Source organism: Pantherophis guttatus, chromosome 2 (assembly GCF_059756535.1).
Source record: "Pantherophis guttatus breed Tessera chromosome 2, ASM5975653v1, whole genome shotgun sequence".
In the NCBI taxonomy this organism is placed as follows: domain Eukaryota; kingdom Metazoa; phylum Chordata; class Lepidosauria; order Squamata; family Colubridae; genus Pantherophis; species Pantherophis guttatus.
The window spans coordinates 133,675,977-133,696,694 of NC_142064.1; the positions used below are offsets into that span (position 1 = coordinate 133,675,977).

Here is a 20,718-nt window from a genome sequence, read left to right on the forward strand (position 1 = left end):
AGAATTGAGACACAATATCCTCCAATCTTATTTATTTGTCTTGGTCCTGCAGTGATCCAGATGATACTTTTTGTGTATGTATGGAATGGCCTCCTTAAATAGGCCTAAAGACAGTAAACATTGATTGAAGTCTATCTTATTCACCATTACAACCACATGGAGTATTTACCATACAGGAACATTTCTATCAGCCTTTACATATTAATGCTGCTTTCCACATTTTGGGGCTCCCTAGGAATATGTTCCAGCATCTGATAGCCTTCCACAGTCCTGCCTCTGATTGATGGGGATTGCAGTCTAAAATTTACAGAGAGTGTTAGATTGCAAAGATTAGTATTCATGTTTTAATAGAATTTGAAGGCCCAATGAAATCTAATAGAATGCCTGACTTTTGCCACAACTTTTCTTCCTCGTGATATGTAATTGGAAAAAAAAATTACAATCTGTTTTTCAGATACACTTCTCTGGCTTCTATTCATGGGGGACAGAGATATATCAACCCAATTATGTCATATGAAACCCAAAATGTCATATGTCTTTTTGTTATGAATTATATCTTTCCAGGAATCCCTCTCTTTACATATGTTGAATTCACTTTTTTTATTAGGATCAAGGTTTCCTTTACTTTATACCTGAGCTAAAGAAACTGTGATCCTCCAGATTACAGCTCTTCACAAATTCCTTGGAGACATCAAGAAATATTATTTTTAAAAAGGACGTTTACTAGCAGATCTTATTGAATGAGTTTAAAATAATACGCAGAGATGGACAGCATTTTGGCAGATGGTGTAATATATTTAATTTAGTATATATATTTAATTGTCAGTATAGCCTTTATTGTCATATTGTCTTGCCTGTACTACAGGCAAGAGCCTGTAGTACAGTGGATAAAGCACTGTTATTAACATCTGCTGCTTGCAATTACTGCAAGTTCAAATCTCACCAGACTCAAGGTTGACTCAGCCTTCCATCCTTTCAAAGGTAGGTGAAATGAGGACCCATATTGTGGGGGCAATAAGCTGACTTTGTATAAATATACAAAAGTATGAAGGCTATTGCTTAACGCATTGTAAGCTGCCCTGAGTCTCTGGAGAAGGGCGACATATAAATTAAAAAAGCAAAAAAAGCAAAGCAAAGCATTGTACATCATGTATACAATGAAATTGGTTATGTGATGTTGCACTTAAGGACTGTGGGGGATTTATTTAATGACCGCAGCAGGAAGTGACAACTGATGTCACAAAACAGCGCTGTCGTGTGATGTCTGGCTTAATGACTGTGCCACTTAGTGATGGAGTTGTCAGTCTCTATTGAGGTTGGTAAGTGAGGACTATCCATACATGGAGCAGTTAATGACCATACTAAGGAAAACTCATGATACAAAGTTTGATTGACAGCAGAAAGAAACATTTATTTCTATAGAATAGAATAGAATAGAATAGAATAGAATAGAATAGAATAGAATAGAATAGAATAGAACTCTTTATTGGCCAAGTGTGATTGGACACACAAGGAATTTGTCTTGGTGCATACACTCTCAGTGTACATAAAAGAAAAGATACGTTCATCAAGAATCAATCTAATGAAAGCTTGACAAACAGAATAAACAATACTCCAAGAAATAAAATATTATACTAATGCACAGTATAGCGAGTTTTAATACCACATGCCAGTTTCTAAATTCTACAGTTTACATTTTAATTTAAGTCCACACCAATATATGCATTGTCATACCCAAAATGGAGCACAGCTATACAGAGAGGAGCACTGTCACATTCTTGGAATTTCTCCTTCTGTGGATGTATCTCCACTCAAGATTATTTGGTTATTTGTTTGTCTGTTTATCACATGCATATCCTACCACAATCATAACCAGACTCTTGATGGATCACAACATTCAACAAAACAATAAATAACAATAATTACAAAGTCCCCGGTTTACAACACTTCATTTAGTGATCGTTCGAAGTTACAACGGCACTGAGAAAAGTGACTTATGGCCATTTTTCACACTTATGACCATTGCAGCATCCCCATGGTCACAATGATCAAAATTCAGATGCTTGGCAACTGACTCAGATTTATGACAGTTGCGGTGTCCCAGGGTTACCGATTCATTTCACAAGTGTGTTAGTAACTTAACAAGTACAGTGATTCATTTAAGAATTGTGGCAAGAAATGTCATAAAATCGGGCAAAACGCTTTCACTTAGCAAAAGAAATTTGGGGCTCAGCTGCTGTCGTATGTCGAGGACTACCTGTAGATAAAATACAAAAGATGTGCAGTCAAAAATATAAAAACTTGCATTCCAGACCACGTCTGACATCATTATAAGTATCCTCTGGAAGAACTCCATTTTCAGTTGCTTGTGGAAAGTGACTAGAGTTGGTGCCAACCATAATACCATGTTTCCCCAAAAATAAGACACTGTCTTATATTTTTTTGAACCCTGAAATAAGCGCTTGGCCTTATTTTCGGGGAGGTCTTATTATTTTGGGGCATGTGGAGCAAGATGGGGCTCCTTTTGCTGTCTTACCTGATTTCCAGCTCTGTCTCCCTAACCCTAACCAGAGGAAATGGCTTATTTTCAGGGAAACACAGTAGTAAAACCCCTTTCTTCTGAGTGTTTTGACCAAAGCAATTTTAGAAGCTGAGGATCTTCTTTGTTAAACATCTGCCTTATTAGAAGAAGAAAAAAAAGCAGCTGGGCTTTGTGTTGAAACTTGGAAACTACACTTTGTCAGCGGAGTGTACAAGTATTACTTTGCAACATACAAAGAATGTTGCTGGGGGTTTGCAGGGGTTTGGGGGAACCTCTAGCTAAGATTCTGCACAGTTCAGAGAACCCCCAAATCCCACTCCTGGCTGGTCCATCCCATCCTCCCACCCCTCCCCTCCCAGGAGTCCCCACACAGCCCGTTTTGAATGCAGGTAGGTGCAGGGCACACCTGAGGCTCAGGGAGGGCAAAAAACGGGCCTACCGGAAGTTCAGGAAGGCCTCCAGAACCTGGAGAGGCCGTTTTTGCCCTCCCGGAGGCTCGAGAAAAGCCTCCAGAGCCCGGGGAGGGTAAAAATGCCCCCCCCGGCTATGGTGCAGAAAGCTGACTAGGCCACACCCACCATGGCCACGCCCACCCAGTAACCAGGCATTGAACCCCTTGCTAAAATTTTTGAAACCCACCCACCATGCATATCCACCATCAGTGTTCCTTTGAAGGAAGACTGGCCCTCAAGAATGAGTGATGCAATACATAACAGTTGTTATGAGTTGCATTTTAAATATCCTCTTCTGACAAAGCTATCAAGGGTCTGCCTCACTAGGAAGAGAAACACCTGGGATATCAACCCTGGTGATCAATGGGGTGACAGATATCACAGCCAGATCGCCCTCACATCTATACAGCAGCACTGGGGATTCGTCGGAAACACGTGTCAAATCCACCGTAGCTATTTTATACAACAAATGTGGCAAATCCCTTGCACTGCTTATTCCTTCCCCTTTTAATATTAAACTAACTACGGGCCACATAGTTTATGGATTGTAATTTTTAGTATACTTAAACTATGTGTAATTGACAGACTGAGAAACCTATATGCGGGTCAAGAAGCAACAGTGAGAACTGGACATGGAACCACTGATTGGTTCAGAATTTGTAAAGGAGTCTGGCAAGGCTGTATACTGTCACCCTGCCTATTTAACTTATATGCAGAGCACATCCTGAGAAAGGCAGGGCTAGATGAATCACAAATTGGAATTAAGATTGCTGGGAGAAATATCAACAACCTCAGATATGCAGATGATACCACTCTAATGGCAGAAAGTGAAGAGGAACTAAAGAGCCTCTTGATGTGGATGAAGAAGGAGAGTGCAAAAGTTGGCTTGAAACTGAACAACTAAGATCATGGCATCCAGCCCTCTCAATTCCTGGCAAATAGATGGGGAAGAAATGGAGGTAGTGACAGATTTTATTTTCCTGGGCTCCAAGATCACCGCAGATGGGGACTACAGCCAAAAAATTAAAAGACGCTTGCTCCTGGGGAGGAAAGCTATGTCAAATCTAGATAGTTTACTAAAAAGCAGAGACATCACCCTGCCAACAAAAGTGTGTATAGTCAAGGCTATGGTTTTCCCAGTTGCAATGTATGGCTGTGAAAGTTGGACCATAAGAAAGGCTGAGCGCCAAAGAATTGAGGCCTTTGAACTATGGTGCTGGAGAAGACTCCTGCGAGTCCCTTGGACTGCAAGGCGGTCAAACCGGTCAGTCCTAGAGGAGATCAACCCTGACTGCTCTTTAGAAGGCCAGATCCTGAAGATGAAACTCAAATACTTGGGCCACCTAATGATAAGGAAGGACTCACTGGAGAAGAGCCGAATGCTAGGAACGACTGAGGGCAAAAGAAGAAGGGGACGGCAGAGAATGAGGTGGCTGGATAGAGTCACTGAAGCAGTTGGTGTGAGCTTAAATGGACTCCGGGGGATGGTAGAGGACAGGAAGGCCTGGAGGAATGTTGTCTATGGGGTCGCGATGGGTCGGACACAACTTCGCAACTAACAGCAACTAAATTGACTGACTGGATTTTATCATAGATTTTATCTGTTATTTATTATTTTATTCCAGAATTTTTAATTGTATATTTACAGAATGTTTTTATTTGTTCTGGTCTCTGGTCTACGACTGTCATAAACTGAATTGATTGATCGACCTGGAAATCAACTCCATAGCAAGCTTAAAACTACTTTTACTGAGACTGACTATAATAACAGAATCTTGCAAGTCTGATTGTGTTGTATCTCTTCCCCCTTCTTCTACTACATCAGGGAGGTGTTTGCCAGAGCCATTTCCAAATGTTATCTCATTCTCCTGGACTTAAAAAAAAAAACACTTCATCCCCTTTTGCCTAGGAAGCAGTTCCCATGTATCTCTTCAGGGTCGTCTTTGTTACTCCCTACATCAAATGAGCTTTCATTGCTAAAAGGTGAACCCGAATGTGGGTCTCCCAGCTCTTGGCCCAACAACTTAACCACACCACCAAACAAGCTAGAAATCCACACTGTGTGCCTTCCCCTCAGTGTATTCTGCCTTCCTTCATCAGGAATAGCAAACCTCGGAATCGCCCATCTTTCCGTCAGATCCTGCTGCACCTTGACATCGCCTCTGCTGACGTGCTGTCCACACCGCAAGAAACCTACTTCAAATCCCAGGTGGGCTTCCTTGGCAAAATTAGTATTAAATTGTGTTAAAAATGTATTAGACCTCTTTTCATGTTATGCTGTAAAGTAGTTTACAATGCAGTTATATGAACAATAACATAAAAACAAACTAAATTAATCTCTGAAATGGTAAAACAACTTTTCACAATAAGTTAGTTAGGAAAATGAGATGATCAACAAATACATCTTTTGCTGAGAGCCGAATAGCTCCACTTTTCATTATTCTCATTATGGAACGGATACCATGCAGTGGGGGGTACCATAATCTACAAGAGTAGCACCATTGTAAACAGTTTTCTGTTCTCTAGGCCTGGAGCCAGAAGAATTCAGGAAATGAGTTTATGGAGCTTGTCAGAGTTTGTTGCAGCACACACAATCAGACACAATTAAATGAACTTCAAATTCAAATTACATAAGAAACCTCTTTATTCTTAATAGGCTGTACACCGCCCTGAGTCCTCCGGGAGAAGGGCGGTATAGAAATATAATAATAATAATAATAATAATAATAATAATAATAATAATAATTATTATTATTATTATTATTATTATTATTATTATTATTATTATTATTATTATTATTATTTATATACAATACCATACAGGAGAATTCAGCATACAATATCAGGAACACAGAAGCAATATTCATAGAAGCAAGTCTTTACAGAATAGAGAGATACAGAGGCAAATATATTGTACAGAGGCTCCACATTACAGAAGTCAAGCCAACTCTTATATACAGTTCAGCAAGTCAAAGCCACGCCCAGACTCCAAACTGTCTCTTATGGCCCCATACAAACAAATACTGTTTCCAAACAGTCCCCATTGGTTGACCTGTTACTATGTCTATCCAAATAGTCCCTGTTGGCTGATCTATTCCAGTCTATGAATATTCATACTCTGACAGAGGTCTCATTTTCTTTCCTAGGCTGAATGGCGAGAAGAAGTGAAGCTCCATTTTGAAAAGATCAAATCGGAGGGGACATGTCTACACCGTTTGGAAGAGGAGTTGATCCACCGGCGGCGAGAAGAGCTCAGGTAAGGCAGGTGTAAAACCATTAAAACATAGAAGATTCGATACCTATATATGTATTTATAAATAAAAGGTCTCATCTGAGCTGAGTTACACTTCTGGAGGCTATATGGACATGTATGTCCCTGGTTTTTTTCCTTGTGATACTAAAAATGTGGTTTTTCACTCTTTAAGATGTGTTTTCAACCTCCCACTCTAGACTTGACACTTTCATGCAGAGCCAGGAATGGCTGACTGTTGCCACCTGTCATGATAAGTTTATACATAATGACGTATATTCCTTGCATCTGCTGGCATGCTGAAAATAACAACATTTGGGGGGAGGGGATCCCCCATCAGCGAAGCAATTTTATATTCCTCAGAATTGAAGCCAAATTCCTCCCCTGACTTTTATTTCACTACCATTCCTTTTATTAAAACTAATGATTGTTATCTGTAAATGGAACTGGGCATAATCTTGAGGGTAAATTAATTGAATTTGATATTTCAGTTGAAACTTTATTTTTCATTTCCCACACCTGTATGCGAATTGGAATGCAACGGTTGACATTTACGTTTTATGGAATGTATTACAGAGTTTCAAGAAGAATAAATCCTAAGAAAAAATGTATACCATGAAGAAAATGCACACAAAAGTAGATATAGTGAAAAATGTATAAAACTGCATTTGTCAAATTTGCTTGCAAAAAGGAAGCAATTTTTTTTAATTTAAAAAAAAAAACGTTTGTACATTTCTTGTGTTGTTGTTTTAAGGACAGAACAATGAAGATATAGAACAGAATAAACTTCAGAGTTGGAAAACCGGTACATAAAATAGATCTGACTTCATAAAAATGTACCTACTCCTTCTAAATGCATCTTCCCCTTTTTAATGATTCTTAAACCTGCAGTGATATTCTATCAAATACCAAAAATGCTAGAACCTGTAATTTTCTGAGCTCATCTTCCTATTAAGCATCTCAAAAGCTGTTCCTGGTTCCTTATACCGGGATCGATGTCCTGCAAGGGATTGTCAAATAATCAGCAGCTTTTGAAAGAAGTGTCAGAGCCCCGTGATACAAGTTCCACCCCTTCTAAAAGGGAGAGAGCTTGCAGTCTGGTGCCACAAAATGGTTTCATTCTCTTGACCGTAAGAGCAAGAGCCTGTGGATGGTATTGAATCTAATGTAGTGATTGAGGTGGATCAAAGCTGGGGAACTCTCAGCTCGTTGGTGACTTTGGACCAGTCAGTCAGTGGTGAAATCCAAATTTTTTTACTACTGGTTCTGTGGGCGTGGCTTGGTGGGCGTAGTGTGGCTTGGTGGGCGTGGCTTGGGCATGGCAAGGGAAGGATACTGCAAAATCCCCATTCCCACTCCACTCCTGGGGGAAGGATATTGCAAAATCTCCATTCCCACCCCACTCTGGTGCCAGCCAGAGGTGGTATTTGCTGGTTCTCCAAACTGCTCAAAATTTCCGCTACTGCTTCTCCAGAACCTGTCAGAACCTGCTGGATTTCACCCCTGCAGTCAGTCACTCTTAGCCCATTCTACTTCACAGAGTTGTGTGTGGATAAGACGATCCCCAGATAAGCACTGTGAGCTATAAATCAATCAATAACAAAACCACGATTGTTTATATGTTTGAAAAGTTTCCTTGCTCCCTACTTCTGCTGCAGGCATGCCTTGGACATCCGGGAGCACTACGAACGTAAATTGGAACGGGCCAACAATCTTTATATGGAGCTCAATTCCCTCATGCTGCAGTTGGAGCTGAAGGAGAAAGAGCTGCTTCGGTAAGATTAGAATTATCGATTCAGTAACTTTTCCTAAAGGGATGTATTCTTAACTAAAAGCAAGAGGGTAAAGGTTTAGTAGGCTTTGGCCTACCAGCTTTCTCTCAACCCTCCCCTCCACCCCAGTAAAGGAATAACCTTTACCAGGGCATAACCAGGGCATAACCCCTGACATGTTTTCTGGATCTCAAATATCAACACCACACCATCAATTTGGGGCATCATTTTACCCATAAGGCAAGGAACACAGAATAAGGGAAGAGGAAGCTCTGGTGGCGCGGTGGTTAGAATGCAGTATTGCAGGCTAACTCTGCTGACTACCAGCTGCCTGCAATTTGGCAGTTCGAATCTCACCAGGCTCAAGGTTGACTCAGCTTTCCATCCTTTCGAAGTGGGTAAAATGAGGACCCAGATTGTTGGGGGCAATAGGCTGACTCTGTAAACCGCTTAGAGAGGGCTGTAAAGCATTGTGAAGTGGTATATAAGTCTAAGGGATATTGCTATTGCTACCAGCCAAAATTTCTGCAACTATTTGCATTGAGAAGGAAGTACAGATAGTCCTCGATTTACAACAATTCATTTAATGGCCATTCAAAATTACAATGGCACTGAAAAAAGTGACTTGTGACCTTTTTTCACAGTTATGACCAGTGTAGCATCCCCATGGTCACATGATCAATATTCAGATGCTTGACAACTGGTTCATATTTATGATGGCTTCAGTGTTCTGGCAATTTATGGTGATCATATTTTGCGACCTTCTGACAAGCAAAGTCAATTTGGGGAAGCCAAATTCAATTGGCAGAGTGACGAGGAATAGTCTTGAGAATGTTATCTGGGAGGAGTTTGACGCTGTGACTCCCGATGATGTGGACAGGATTTTGGGGAGACTTAGTGCGGCCACGTTTACTGGACCCGTGTCCCTCCTGGTTGGTACTGGCTTCCCGGGAGGTTACACGAGGCTGGCTCCAGGGTGTTATCAACGCTTCGCTGAGTGAGGGCCACTTCCCCGCTGCCTTGAAAGAGGTGGTAGTGAGGCCTCTCCTCAAGAAGCCGTCCCTGGATCCGGCAATATTGGCCAACTACCGTCCTGTCTCCAACCTTCGCTTCATGGCGAAGGTTGTTGAGAGTGTGGTCGCGCGACAGTTCCCACAATTCCTGGAGGAAACATCTTATCTAGATCCATTCCAGTCGGGTTTCAGGCCTGGGCACAGCACGGAAATGGCATTGGTCGCGTTGGTTGATGATCTCTGGAGGGCTCGGGACAGGGGCTGCTCCTCTGTTCTGGTCCTGTTAGATCTCTCAGCGGCTTTTGATACCATCGACCATGGTATCATGCTGCACTGGCTGGAAGAGTTGGGGGTGGGAGGCACCGTGTTGCGGTGGTTCTCCTCCTTTCTCTCCGACCGGTCGCAGTTTGTGTTGGCAGGGGGGCAGAGGTCGACCTCGAGGCCTCTCATCTGTGGAGTGCCGCAGGGATCGGTCCTCTCGCCCCTTCTGTTCAACATTTATGTAAAGCCGCTGGGCAAGATCATCTGTGGCTTCGGGGTGAGATACCACCAGTACGCTGATGACACCCAGCTGTACATCTCCACCCCAGGCCACCCCAACGATGCCCTTGAAGTGAAGTCCCAGTGCCTGGAGGCCGTGCGGATTTGGATGGGGAGGAACAGGCTCAAGCTCAACCCTTCCAAGACTGAGTGGCTGTGGCTCCTGGCATCCCGATATAGTCAGTTGACTCCATCACTGACTATTGGGGGCAAGTCTTTGGCCCCCACAGAAAGGGCTCACAATCTGGGAGTCCTCCTGGATATGCAGCTGTCCTTGGAGGAACATCTGACAGCTGTAACTAGGGGGACCTTTTGTCAGGTTCGCCTGATTCGCCAGTTGCGGCCCTTTCTTGATCGGGATTCCCTGTGCACAGTCACTCATGCCCTCGTCACCTCTTGCCTTGACTACTGCAACGCTCTCTACATGGGGCTCCCCTTGAAGAGCACCCGGAGGCTCCAACTGGTCCAGAATGCAGCAGCGCGGATAGTGATGGGAGCAGCATGGCGCTCCCATGTAACACCGCTCCTGCGCGAGCTGCACTGGCTCCCAGTGGTCTTCCGGGTGCGCTTCAAGGTGTTGGTTATCACCTTTAAAGCGCTCCATGGCATCGGGCCTAGCTATCTTCGAGACCGCCTGCTGCTACCGACGACCTCCCATTGTCCCATGCGCTCCCACAGAGAGGGCCTCCTCAGGGTGCCATCAGCCAATCAATGTAGGCTGGTGACTCCCAGGGGGAGGGCCTTCTCTGTGGGGGCACCTACCCTCTGGAATCAGTTGCCCCCAAAGATAAGGAGAATCCAAGACCTTAGTGCCTTCCGCCGTGCCCTTAAAACCCACTTTTTCCAGCAAACTGGGCTGGCTTAAGAAGAAATTTTAAATGTTTTAATTGGTTTGTATTTTTAATTTTGGGCCAAATTTATATATATTTTAATTGTTTTTAATATTTGTATTTCATGTTTTTTAATTCTGGCTGTACACTGCCCTGAGTCCTCAGGGAGAAGGGCGGTATATAAATTTAAAAATAAAAAAAAATAAAAATAAATAAAAAAATTAACCACCGTGTTACTAATTTAACCGCTGCAGTGATTCACTTAACAAATGTGGCAAGAAAAGTCATAAAACTTGGCAAAACTCACTTAACAACTTTCTCACTTAGCAACATAAATTCTGGATTCTATTGTGATCGTAAATCGAGGACTACCTGAATTTGCCCTGGATTAAAAACAAACAAACAAACAAATTGCAGAAAGTTCTACCCAACCTTTCTCAACTTGGTATCCTCCATATCAGGTGGAATTCAAGAGCCAGCAATAATTGTTCTCACTCAGAGCAAGAGGAATTAAAATCCAAACACACCTTGAAGTCAGGTTATCCTTCATCCTCTACAAAAAAGAAATGTATGGGTTTCTTCGAATGGTTGTTGAATCAAGCAACCACTCAATCAGTCATCTAGTTAAAATTGCTTTCTGGTATTTAGACTTAGACTTAGAATAACTTTATTGTCACTTTGAATCAGGGGTGGGTTCTACTTACCTTTACTACCAGTTTGCAACGGGAACGCACATGCACAGATTAGGGGTGGGTTCTACTTACCTTTACTACCGGTTCGCATTGTGCCTATGTGCGTGGGCTCGCTTTGCTCGTGCGCATGCACACGCGCTCTTCTGCACATGCGCAGTTTACTTATGATGACATCCGGGACAGTGGGTGGAGCCTCCTGCCGGTTTTACCACCAGTTCTTGCAAACCAGTCCGAACCGGGGACAACCCACCACTGGCGCAGATCACCCATGATGACGTCGTGCCGGGTGGGCGGAGCCTCCTGCCGGTTTTACTACCAATTCTATAGAATCTGCATACATTCAAATGAAAGTTCATTGCATTCAGCTCTCAAACGGTCTCCACCTCCAATATACACTATATTTTATCTGATTATCCTTATTGTATTACGTGCATCCTGTTTTCCTGTCCCAAAAGATCTGAGCAACCCCAGCATCCGAGCAACTAGTATGAATTTTGGTGTGTTTTTTTCTCTGTGTCCTCCTGAGTTTTCAGTCCTTGCATCCTTCTCCTAGGCGAGAGCAAGCGTTAGAGAAGAAATATCCCGGACTTTTTAAGCATCATCCATCCCGCAGTCTCCTGCATGGCAACACTGTGGAGAAACTGATCAAGAAGAGGAATGTGCCACAAAAGCTCTCTCCTCACAGCAAAAGGTGAATCACTGCAGAGAAAGGCCCTCGCAGGAAGGGTTTAACAATGACCACCATGTGTAGTAGCATAATGTGAACCATAATGTGGAAAGAAAATGTATGTATTGGGCACAGAACCTAAGTTTCTGTTTAGCCCAATGTCAGCTCTCACATAGAGGGAAAATGACAAGAGGTCACACCTGTCCTGTTAGATGCTTTTTCCTGTCCATCCTCTTTGTTGTATTCAGTTTGCTTCCAAATGTTTGGCATCTTATGGCGGTACCAAGCCTGCTATTTGATGGCGTGATTAGTAATTTATTGCAATCTCCTGCAAATTACTTTGATGGCTTTTATTTTATTTCTAATTGTTATTTTTTAAAATTTATGTGAGCCCCCCCCCCAATATTCAATAAATTAGAAAAATTAAAATTAGAGATTATATGTCTACAAGAAGTTCATATTAAGAAACAACATAAGTATTTATTGGAGCAAAAGAAATTGGGAATACTATATACAACACTTGCCAGTCAAAGTAAAAGAGGGGTAGCATTATATATTAAAAAAACAATTAAATCCGAACAGATTTTTGAAGATGAGGAAGGAAAGCAGGGGTGAAATGTAAAATTTGTTACTACAAGTTCTGTGGGGGCTTGGGGGGGGTAATGTGACTGGGTGGGTGTGGCCAACTTTTTTTTTTTTTTTAACTTTTCAAAGCATTTTTTCTAATGCTTTGAAAAGCCTCTGCCGATCAGGAAACTCACCTGGGATCGTCAGAGAGGCTTTTTAAAAAATACCTCTCTGCCAATCAGGAAACTCAGCTGGGATCATCAGAGACTTTTCAAAGCATTTTTTTTACCACCTCTTCGGCCAAGAGGTTGCAGAAAAAAATGCTTTGAAAAGGCTCTGACTATCCCAGCTGAGCTGCGCAATCATCAGAGGCTTTTTTTTTTTTACTTTTAAAAGCATTTTTTCGTTGGAAGAGGTGGTAGAAAAAATGCTTTTAAAAGTAAAAAAAAAAAAAAAGCCTCTGATGATCCTGCGGCTCAGCTGGGTGTGGTGGGGGGGGCCGCAGGGATTTTTGCTACCGGTTCTCCGAACCACCCGCCATCATTGCTACCGGATTGGGCGATCCGGTCCGAACCTGGAGCATTTCACCCCTGAAGGAAGGATATTAACGGTCGAAATAACTATGAATCAAAAAAAAAAAACATTGTTAGGAGCAATATATGCTCCAAATAATAATCAAGAAGAATATTATGGGACCTGACTCAGTTTTATGACAGTTCTTAATGATGATTGTAAATCGAGTCACCGCAATCATTAAGCAAAACATGAACCATATGGCTGTTAAATGAATCCATTCTCCTCAATCGGCATTTATTTTGCTGGAAACCAGCAAAAAAGTTGCAAATTGCAGTCATACGACCACAGGACGACGCAACCGTAAATGTAAACCAGTTGCCAAAATGCAATCTATATGAACGTATGGGATTTGTGCAGCAGTTGTAACTTCAAGGGCGGGTCATAAATAACTTTTCGGAGTCTGTCATAACTTCAAAAGTTAGTTGTTAAGCAGCCAGTTATTAAGTGAGGGCTACCTGAATTCGTTTCTATATTTCAGATATTCTAGTCTGCTCATTACTTCCTTTCAAGAAAATTAATAATCTAATTAATAATCTAATGAGCCGAGGTGGCGCAGTGGTTAGAGTGCAGTACTGCAACTACTTCAGCTGACTGCTACTTCAGCAGGTCAGCAGATCAAATCTCACTGGCTCAAGGTTGACTCAGCCTTCCATCCTTCCGAGGTGGGTAAAATGAGAGCCCAGATTGTTGGGGACAATATGCTAATGCTAATGCTAATGCAATATGCTAATATGCAATATGCTATATGCTAACTTTGTAAACTTTGTAAACTGCTTAGAGGGCTGTAAAGCACTATGAAGCGGTATAGAAGTCTAAATAATAATAATAATAATAATAATAATAATAATAATAATAATGATGATGATGTAAGACTACAGAGAAGGGGCATGGTGGCTCAGTGGCTAAGACGCTGAGCTTGTCGATCAAAAGTTCGGCAGTTCAGCAGTTCGAATCCCTAGTGCGGCATAACAGGGTGAGCTCCTGTTACTTGGCCCAGCTTCTGCCAACCTAGCAGTTCAAAAGCATGTAAAAAATGCAAGTAGAAAAATAGTGACCACCTTTGGCAGGAAGGTAACAGCGTTCCGTGTGCCTTTGGCATTTAGTCATGCCAGCCACATGACCACGGAGATGTCTTTGGGCAGCACTGGCTCTTTGGCTTTGAAACGGAGCCGAGCACCACCCCCTAGGGTCGGGAATGACTAGCACATATGTGTGAGGGGAACCTTTTCTTTTAAGACCAAAGAGCACCAACAGCAAAACTACAAAAAGTGGGAGTGGGGGAAGCAGCCTTAGGAGCAGCAACATAGGAGCCAATTTCTTAAAGGGTTCAATTGAAATTACGGTACCCTCTCCCTTCTTAGCATCAAGGTTACTCTGCTAACTCTTGTTTCACTTCTGCAGGCCGGACATTCTAAAGACGGAGGTCATCCTGGACCCCAGCCTGCCTCAGCTCGCCATCCCCGTGTGCCAGAAAGGGCCCCCGTCCCCTGGGCGTAGCCGCCGTACTAAATCACGCTACCGCAAGGTCAGCACACGGGGCAGCTGTGGGGAGCTGGCCGATCCCGGAGGAGCCAAGCGCCTGGAGCCCTGCACGGCCCTCCGAGGGCTCCAGCATGACCTGCTGCTGCGCAAGATGTCGTCTTCCAGTCCTGACCTCATTTCCACAACGTTGGGAGCCGAGGGCCGCAAAGGGGCAGCGGGGCCAGAATCCCCACCGGCGGAGCAGCCCCGCAGCGAGACGCCCAGCGAAGACACTGCCTCGGTGCCTTGCTCCAGCAGCCCCGACTCACCTTCTTCTCGACAGGGAGCAGTAGGGCCGCCAGGAAAGGCAAGGCTTCAGCCTGGCGAGGAGGCGGAACGGGAACAGGGCAAGGGCAGCCGCTCAGGGGCCCCACAGCAGTCTCAGCACCTCACACCAGCGGCTATGTTGTACCGGGCGGCTGTTACCCGCAGCCAGGTAGCACGGTGTTTCTTTCCTTTACACTTTTTCTTCCTCCCTTCCTTTCCCAAATGGAAGAAAAGAGATACACAGGCAACAGCCACTGTAATCTGAAAAGCCTGTAGAAATGGTGGCTGTGGTTGCCTTTTCCATTTTCTTCCTCTGATAATATAGTCCTTGACTTACCACCCCAATTGAGCCCAACATTTCTTTTTTTGAAGCGAGACAGTCATTAAGTCAATTTTATCCCATTTAACGAATATTCTTGCCGCGGTTGTTAAGTGAATCACTGCAGTTGTTAAGTGAATCACATGGTTGTTAAGTGAATCTGGCTTCCCCGTTGACTTTGCTTGTCAGAAGGTCACAAAAGGGGATCACATGACCTTGTGGGACACTGCAACTGTCATAAATATGAGTCGGATGCCAATTTTGAATACGTGACTGTGGGGATGCTACAACGGTCATAACTGAAAAATGGTCCTAAGTCACTTTTTTTCAGTGATGTTGTAACTTTGAATGGTCATTTAGTGAACTGTTGTAAGTCAAGGACTACCTGTCCCACAAGCAATAAGGAAACTGCAACAGAGAACTGTCAAAGTTAATGCCCTTCTCCAGCTTTTATGGGCTATCTTGTCCCTTTCATATCCAATGTACAACGTTAGAGCAGGATAGGATATTGTTGTATTTTTTGCTGGTTCAGCTTATTGTATTTCTTGATTATGATTTATTAAATTGATATGCCACCCAACTCCCAGCAACTCTGGGCTGCTCTTAATGTTCAGTACCAATTTCCATTCTAGTTGGCCAACGGTGTAAAACCCAGACATGTCATGTTAAAAAAAATAAAAATAAAATTAACCTTAACAGGACTCAACACTGCAGAGCAGGAAAAACTTTCTTTAAAAAAATCCCAAAACATTCTCCTGCCTCCAAAGGACCCCCCAAAAGTAGACAGAGCAGTTGCCTTTGGAAGATGTCCCAGACCTCAGAAACTGCTACCAAGCAGTCTGCGGGTTTTGTAGAATGCAGTCATATTTTCAGTAGTCTCTTTATGGCTGGTTTTAGATCTTGAGAAGAACTGAGATTAGTGAAAAATCAAGTTCTTAATTTCATCTAATGCCAGACTGACCAGAGGTTGACAAATCCTGACACTGTTTCTTTTTATTTCATTCATCTTGACTTAGAAACGTGGTATCTCCTCAGAGGAAGAAGAGGGCGAAGTGGACAGTGAAGTTGAGCTCCCTCTCCGGCAAAGGTGAGCAGTTGCCTGATTTAGGACTCAGCCCCCAAGGATTTGGAGGATCAATGAGTGGAGTAGAGTGGAAAATTTTCACCTCTCATTTATGTTCTGAGAGTGGATCAAGAGACTGTTTATTGTCATGTGCTTCTTTGGAGTTTCTACCTTTAATCATGAAGTAAGGATATAGAGCAGGGGTGTCAAACTCACGGCCCATGGGCCAGATGTGTCATGCACTGCCCCACCCCCACCCCCGTTTTACCGAAGGGTGAAAAAGTCATGATACGTGATGATGTGACAATGCTAGTTTGACACCCCTGATATAGAGTATCCTTCCCAACTACGGCTGCCTGTCCAGCATGTTGGAATGACCACCAAGATGGGGAAAGTTTATACTTTCACTCAAACTCTTTTCCTGGTGAGGAGTGAATAAGAGTATAGAGAAGATGGTACAGGTCTTCCACATCTTCTTTTGCCTCCTTCCTCCACCCCAACCCCTTTGATTGACTATGTGTCATCAAGTCAGTGACAGCTTTTGGTGATTACATACATAGACTTTCTCCAGAATGATCTGTTTCCAAGCCTGGCTTTTAGGTTATCCGATTGCCAATGGAAACTAATTTAATCCATCCACTTTGCTGCTTGTCTTCCTGTTATCTTTCTTTCTACTGTTTCCAGAATTATGCACCTCTCAAGAGATTATTTGTGCCTCAATTGGTTTGATTTCTCCCCACCCCCTTATGATGGGGCTTCCCTTGAGGAGATTTAATCTCTTAATTATCTTAACTTCTGTATTGTATGTATTTTAATTTTGGCTGTTCACTGCCCTGAGTCCCTTTTGGGAGAAGGGCGGTATACAAATTAAATTAAAATAAATAAATAAATAAATGATCCATTTCTTTGTTTTGGCTACCCATGGGGTTCTCAACAGTTTTCCCCAACACTAAAAGCATTTTCTCTCCTGCTTCTTCAAAGTCCAATTTTTGCTTTCATAGAATGTCACAGGAAAAAAAAAAAGCATTTCACTTCAGTATCTTAATTGTCAGTTCTAAATCTGATGGCTGATACCTGTTATCATTAACTTGGTCTTCTTGATATTATCCAATTCTTTCAGCGTATATCTTCCATTACTAGAGCTCCCAGATCATTTGCAGTTTCCACTGAAATGTTGTTGTGACCTAGGCTTCCTGAGTCATTAAAACACAGGAGTAATCCCAAAAACCTCTTTTATTGCAACAGCTGTGAATTACATTCATTCACAGCTGAGTTTCAATTAGTTGCAAAAAGTCCTTCGGGATAATCACCAACCTTTATCTCCCTTGACACGCTGCCAAAGACCTACTTGGCAAAGCCACACGGAGTCCAGAATCAAACAGAGATGCTGACTGGGAACAGAATTAAGAACGTTGCTTTCCTGCAAAGGGCCCACATGCCTTTGCTCCTCTTTTAAGCCTTATGGGAGGGGCCAGTCATCTCCAAAACTTACTCCTTTTAGTTTTAACTGTTCTTGCCTTCTGGCAGCTCTGTGCATGCACACACTAGGAACAAGCGCCTCCTGTTGCTCTGCTGTCTGCCTCTGGAGGCTCCAGAGTCTGCACATAACTCCCAGAGATGGCCCCATCTCTGCCTCCGACGCAGAGCCCTTGTCCGAGCCTTCCCCAGACTCCAGGACTAGCCCATGTTCCTCCACAGCCTCCTCACTGTCCGACTCCGCTGCCAGCTCCGCAGGCTGCTGGCAAACCACAACAAATGTCATCGGCGTAGAGCAAGTTCTTCTTCCAATTATAAAATCATGCTTACCTTCTTCCAACCCAGCTTCTCTCAATATATTATTCAGCATACGTTAAATAAAACAAGAGAATACATTCCCTCTTTTGCTGACCTGGAGCCAATAGTCTGAACTGCGGATTCTTGCTTTAAATTTCACGTGAAGATATTCTGGGTTTCCCATTTTCCAAAGGACATTCCATATTTTGACATGTTCTGTAATCATTGAAGCACACATTTTCTTCTCTTTTCATGGTGACCTTATTGCTCTAACTACATTTTCTCTAACTTCATGGCTCTCCAGAACTATCAGTTTTATAATCTCAGGTTCTTCGGTAGAGAAGGAGGTGTGACATATTTTTAAATCAAGAAAAATAAGGGAGTTAGGGATGGATGATTTGGATGGAAAAGGGCAGGTTGGATTTGGAGACAATTTGGGACACTTTCCTCTTGTCCTGCTGTTGCATCTCTCAAAACTTGGGTGCCAAGTGCGTTGGTTCCGCCTGGAGCCCAGATTCCTCCCTGGGGGTAGCTTTCTTTTTTTCTTCTGTTTCAGGCTGACTGGACTTTTTCCTCTTCTTTTGCTGTCTTTCCTAGGTGGCCTCAGGCTAGGAGCAAACGGCAATCTCTCTCCACCTTCAGCTCCGAGAACTTCTCAGATGGAGATGGTGAGGAGGGCACCGGCAGTGAGGGCACCACAGCTTCCCACAGTGGTGGCACCCCAGATGTGCCCAGTACCAATACAGATGAACGCCTGGATGCCGAGCGCTCAGATGACGACATTCTGGGGAACTCTGATGGGTTGTCCGAAAAGGAAGCCGTCATTCAGCTTGTGAAACGGCAGCTCAGTGCTGAGCAGAATGCTGGAGAGGTGGGTACTGAGTAAACATTAGCCCTTCTCTCTCAGGACTAGGAATCACACACATACCCCAAGCACAGACTTAACCACCATGGACCAGCGGTGTCCATTTAAAAGGAAGGGGCTTTGGAAGAGAAATGTTCAAGTTGGTTCAACCACATTTTTATTATTATGCTACATATTCAACCTGTACCAATAGCCACAACTTGTCTGCCTGCACTCACGTGAATTTATTGGCTTTCATTCTGAGGCTTTAAGAATCTGGTTCTTACCCCTCAGAGCTGCAAAGAACATGCACGAATCATTTATGGTTTACTTTCCAACTGTTTTCTTCCATTGAAGGCCTTGTGTTTACAGACCCCAATGGAGCTTCGCGCGCAAGCGCCCTCCATTTGCACGAATGAAGCACAAGCGCTCTGCTCAAGTGCTGCTCCCCTGCTCACGCGAGTGGAGCTTTATGCACGAGGCAAGGGCCTGCCACTCTCACGAGTGGAGCTTCACACGCACGCACTTGCCCATTGGTCACACGGCCCGGTTTCAAACAAGCCACAGCCTGCTAGCAGGCTGTGGCCTGGGGATTGGGGACCCTGGTGTAGTGTATATGCATAGTCCAGTGGCAAAAACAGATCTACTTGCCTCTTTAATATAGAATGTTTGCTTTTTAAAATATACTTTGCCATTGGAATCCAGGACCAAATGTGACCTAAGATTTTCTGCCAGGTTTCCTTCCTCCCTTCCTTCCTTCGCTGTCTCCCTCCCTCCCTCCCTCCCTTCCTCCTTTCCTTCCCTTCTCGTGTCTCCTTCCCTCCCTCCCTCCCTCCCTCCCTCCCTCCCTCCCTCCCTCCTTCCTTTCTTTCCCTGCCTGCCTGTCTTTCCTTCCTTCCTTCCTTCTTCCCTTCCCTTCCCTTCCCTTCCCTTCCCTTCCCTTCCCTTCCCTTCCCTTCCCTTCCCTTCCTTCTTTCCTTTCCTTTCCTTTCCTTTCCTTTCCTGTCTTCCTCTCCCCTCTCTTGGTTCCACCTTTCCTCACCTGCTTTATCTCTTTCTAGGATCCTGCCGCCTATGAAGACTCGGATTGCGATAGTGCCGAACTGGACAATTCAGGCAGTGGGGAGGTGCAGAGACTTCCAGACATACCGAATTTGTGATCTCCACTGCTTGGGTTTCCTTTCCCAGGTTGTACAGTTCCCTCTTCCCTTCTCGGCCACCCTGCACCACCACCACCTTCTCCCCAGATATTTATATAAATAATTATAAAGCTCTATATAAATCTATATTATCTCATAATCTCTGGAAAGAGAGCCAGCACACCTCATTCCTCTCCTCAGTTCCTATTCCCACATTTTCTCTGACCAGTTGGGGGTGGGGGAGGTCAAGAGTCTCACCTTATTATCAGGGCTCACTGCATTCAACGCTGGACAGCTGGAATGGAGGCAGCGACCGAACGGACCCTCCTCATGGCCCCACAATTCACCACTTGCTCTACCCACAGGAAGGCACCGATTCCTTCCATTTTGCTTCCTCCAAAGTCCCGAATGGTTTGGGAATTCAGCAGAAGATCAGCCGGGCCTGATGGGCCACCAATGCCCAAGGGATGAAGAGAAGAGCCAGAGGCGGCATGGGCTAAGAAACGGTGCTTTCATCTGCCAATGGAAATGACAACGGTGCACCGGCAGGGCTGCAGGTCCCAGCTCAGCCTCTTGACTGGATGATGTACATCACCACCACCACGTCCTGAGTGCTTAACCAGACTGTCTCTGAGATGGACTTGATGCATGTTTGGGCCGTAGTCAGCACGGAACTATTGTCCCAATGGACAGCTTGAAAATGAGCCATTTCCATCACCTTTCTGCCCTTGTATCTGTTCTCGGAAGCAACAACAAGACTTGAAGGCCTCAACTCCCTCCCAGGCCCCATGTCTCTTCCCAGTACGTCATCCTCACCTTCTCCGCATCCAATCGTTCTGCAGAAACACACACACACACACACACACACACACACACACACACACACACACA

The 20,718-nt window shown here is 43.9% G+C and overlaps 1 protein-coding gene across 2 annotated transcripts in view; it reads left to right on the forward strand.

Annotated features, from left to right (window-relative positions):
• The window catches only part of MAP3K12 (mitogen-activated protein kinase kinase kinase 12), a 137,776-nt gene extending 117,779 nt beyond the window's left edge, over positions 1 to 19,997 (forward strand). The window contains exons 7-14 of one of the 2 annotated variants that reach the window (XM_034412141.3): positions 5,095 to 5,203; positions 6,141 to 6,250; positions 7,903 to 8,019; positions 11,645 to 11,782; positions 14,303 to 14,858; positions 16,025 to 16,095; positions 18,442 to 18,715; positions 19,750 to 19,974. In XM_034412141.3, the coding sequence (XP_034268032.1) occupies positions 5,095 to 5,203; positions 6,141 to 6,250; positions 7,903 to 8,019; positions 11,645 to 11,782; positions 14,303 to 14,858; positions 16,025 to 16,095; positions 18,442 to 18,715; positions 19,750 to 19,848 (1,474 nt within the window). In that variant the 3' untranslated portion in view covers positions 19,849 to 19,974. Of the gene's footprint in view, positions 1 to 5,094; positions 5,204 to 6,140; positions 6,251 to 7,902; positions 8,020 to 11,644; positions 11,783 to 14,302; positions 14,859 to 16,024; positions 16,096 to 18,441; positions 18,716 to 19,749 lie in introns of both variants that reach the window. The other variant, XM_060688930.2, reaches the window with a different exon arrangement.
• Positions 19,998 to 20,718: the final 721 nt, after the last annotated feature.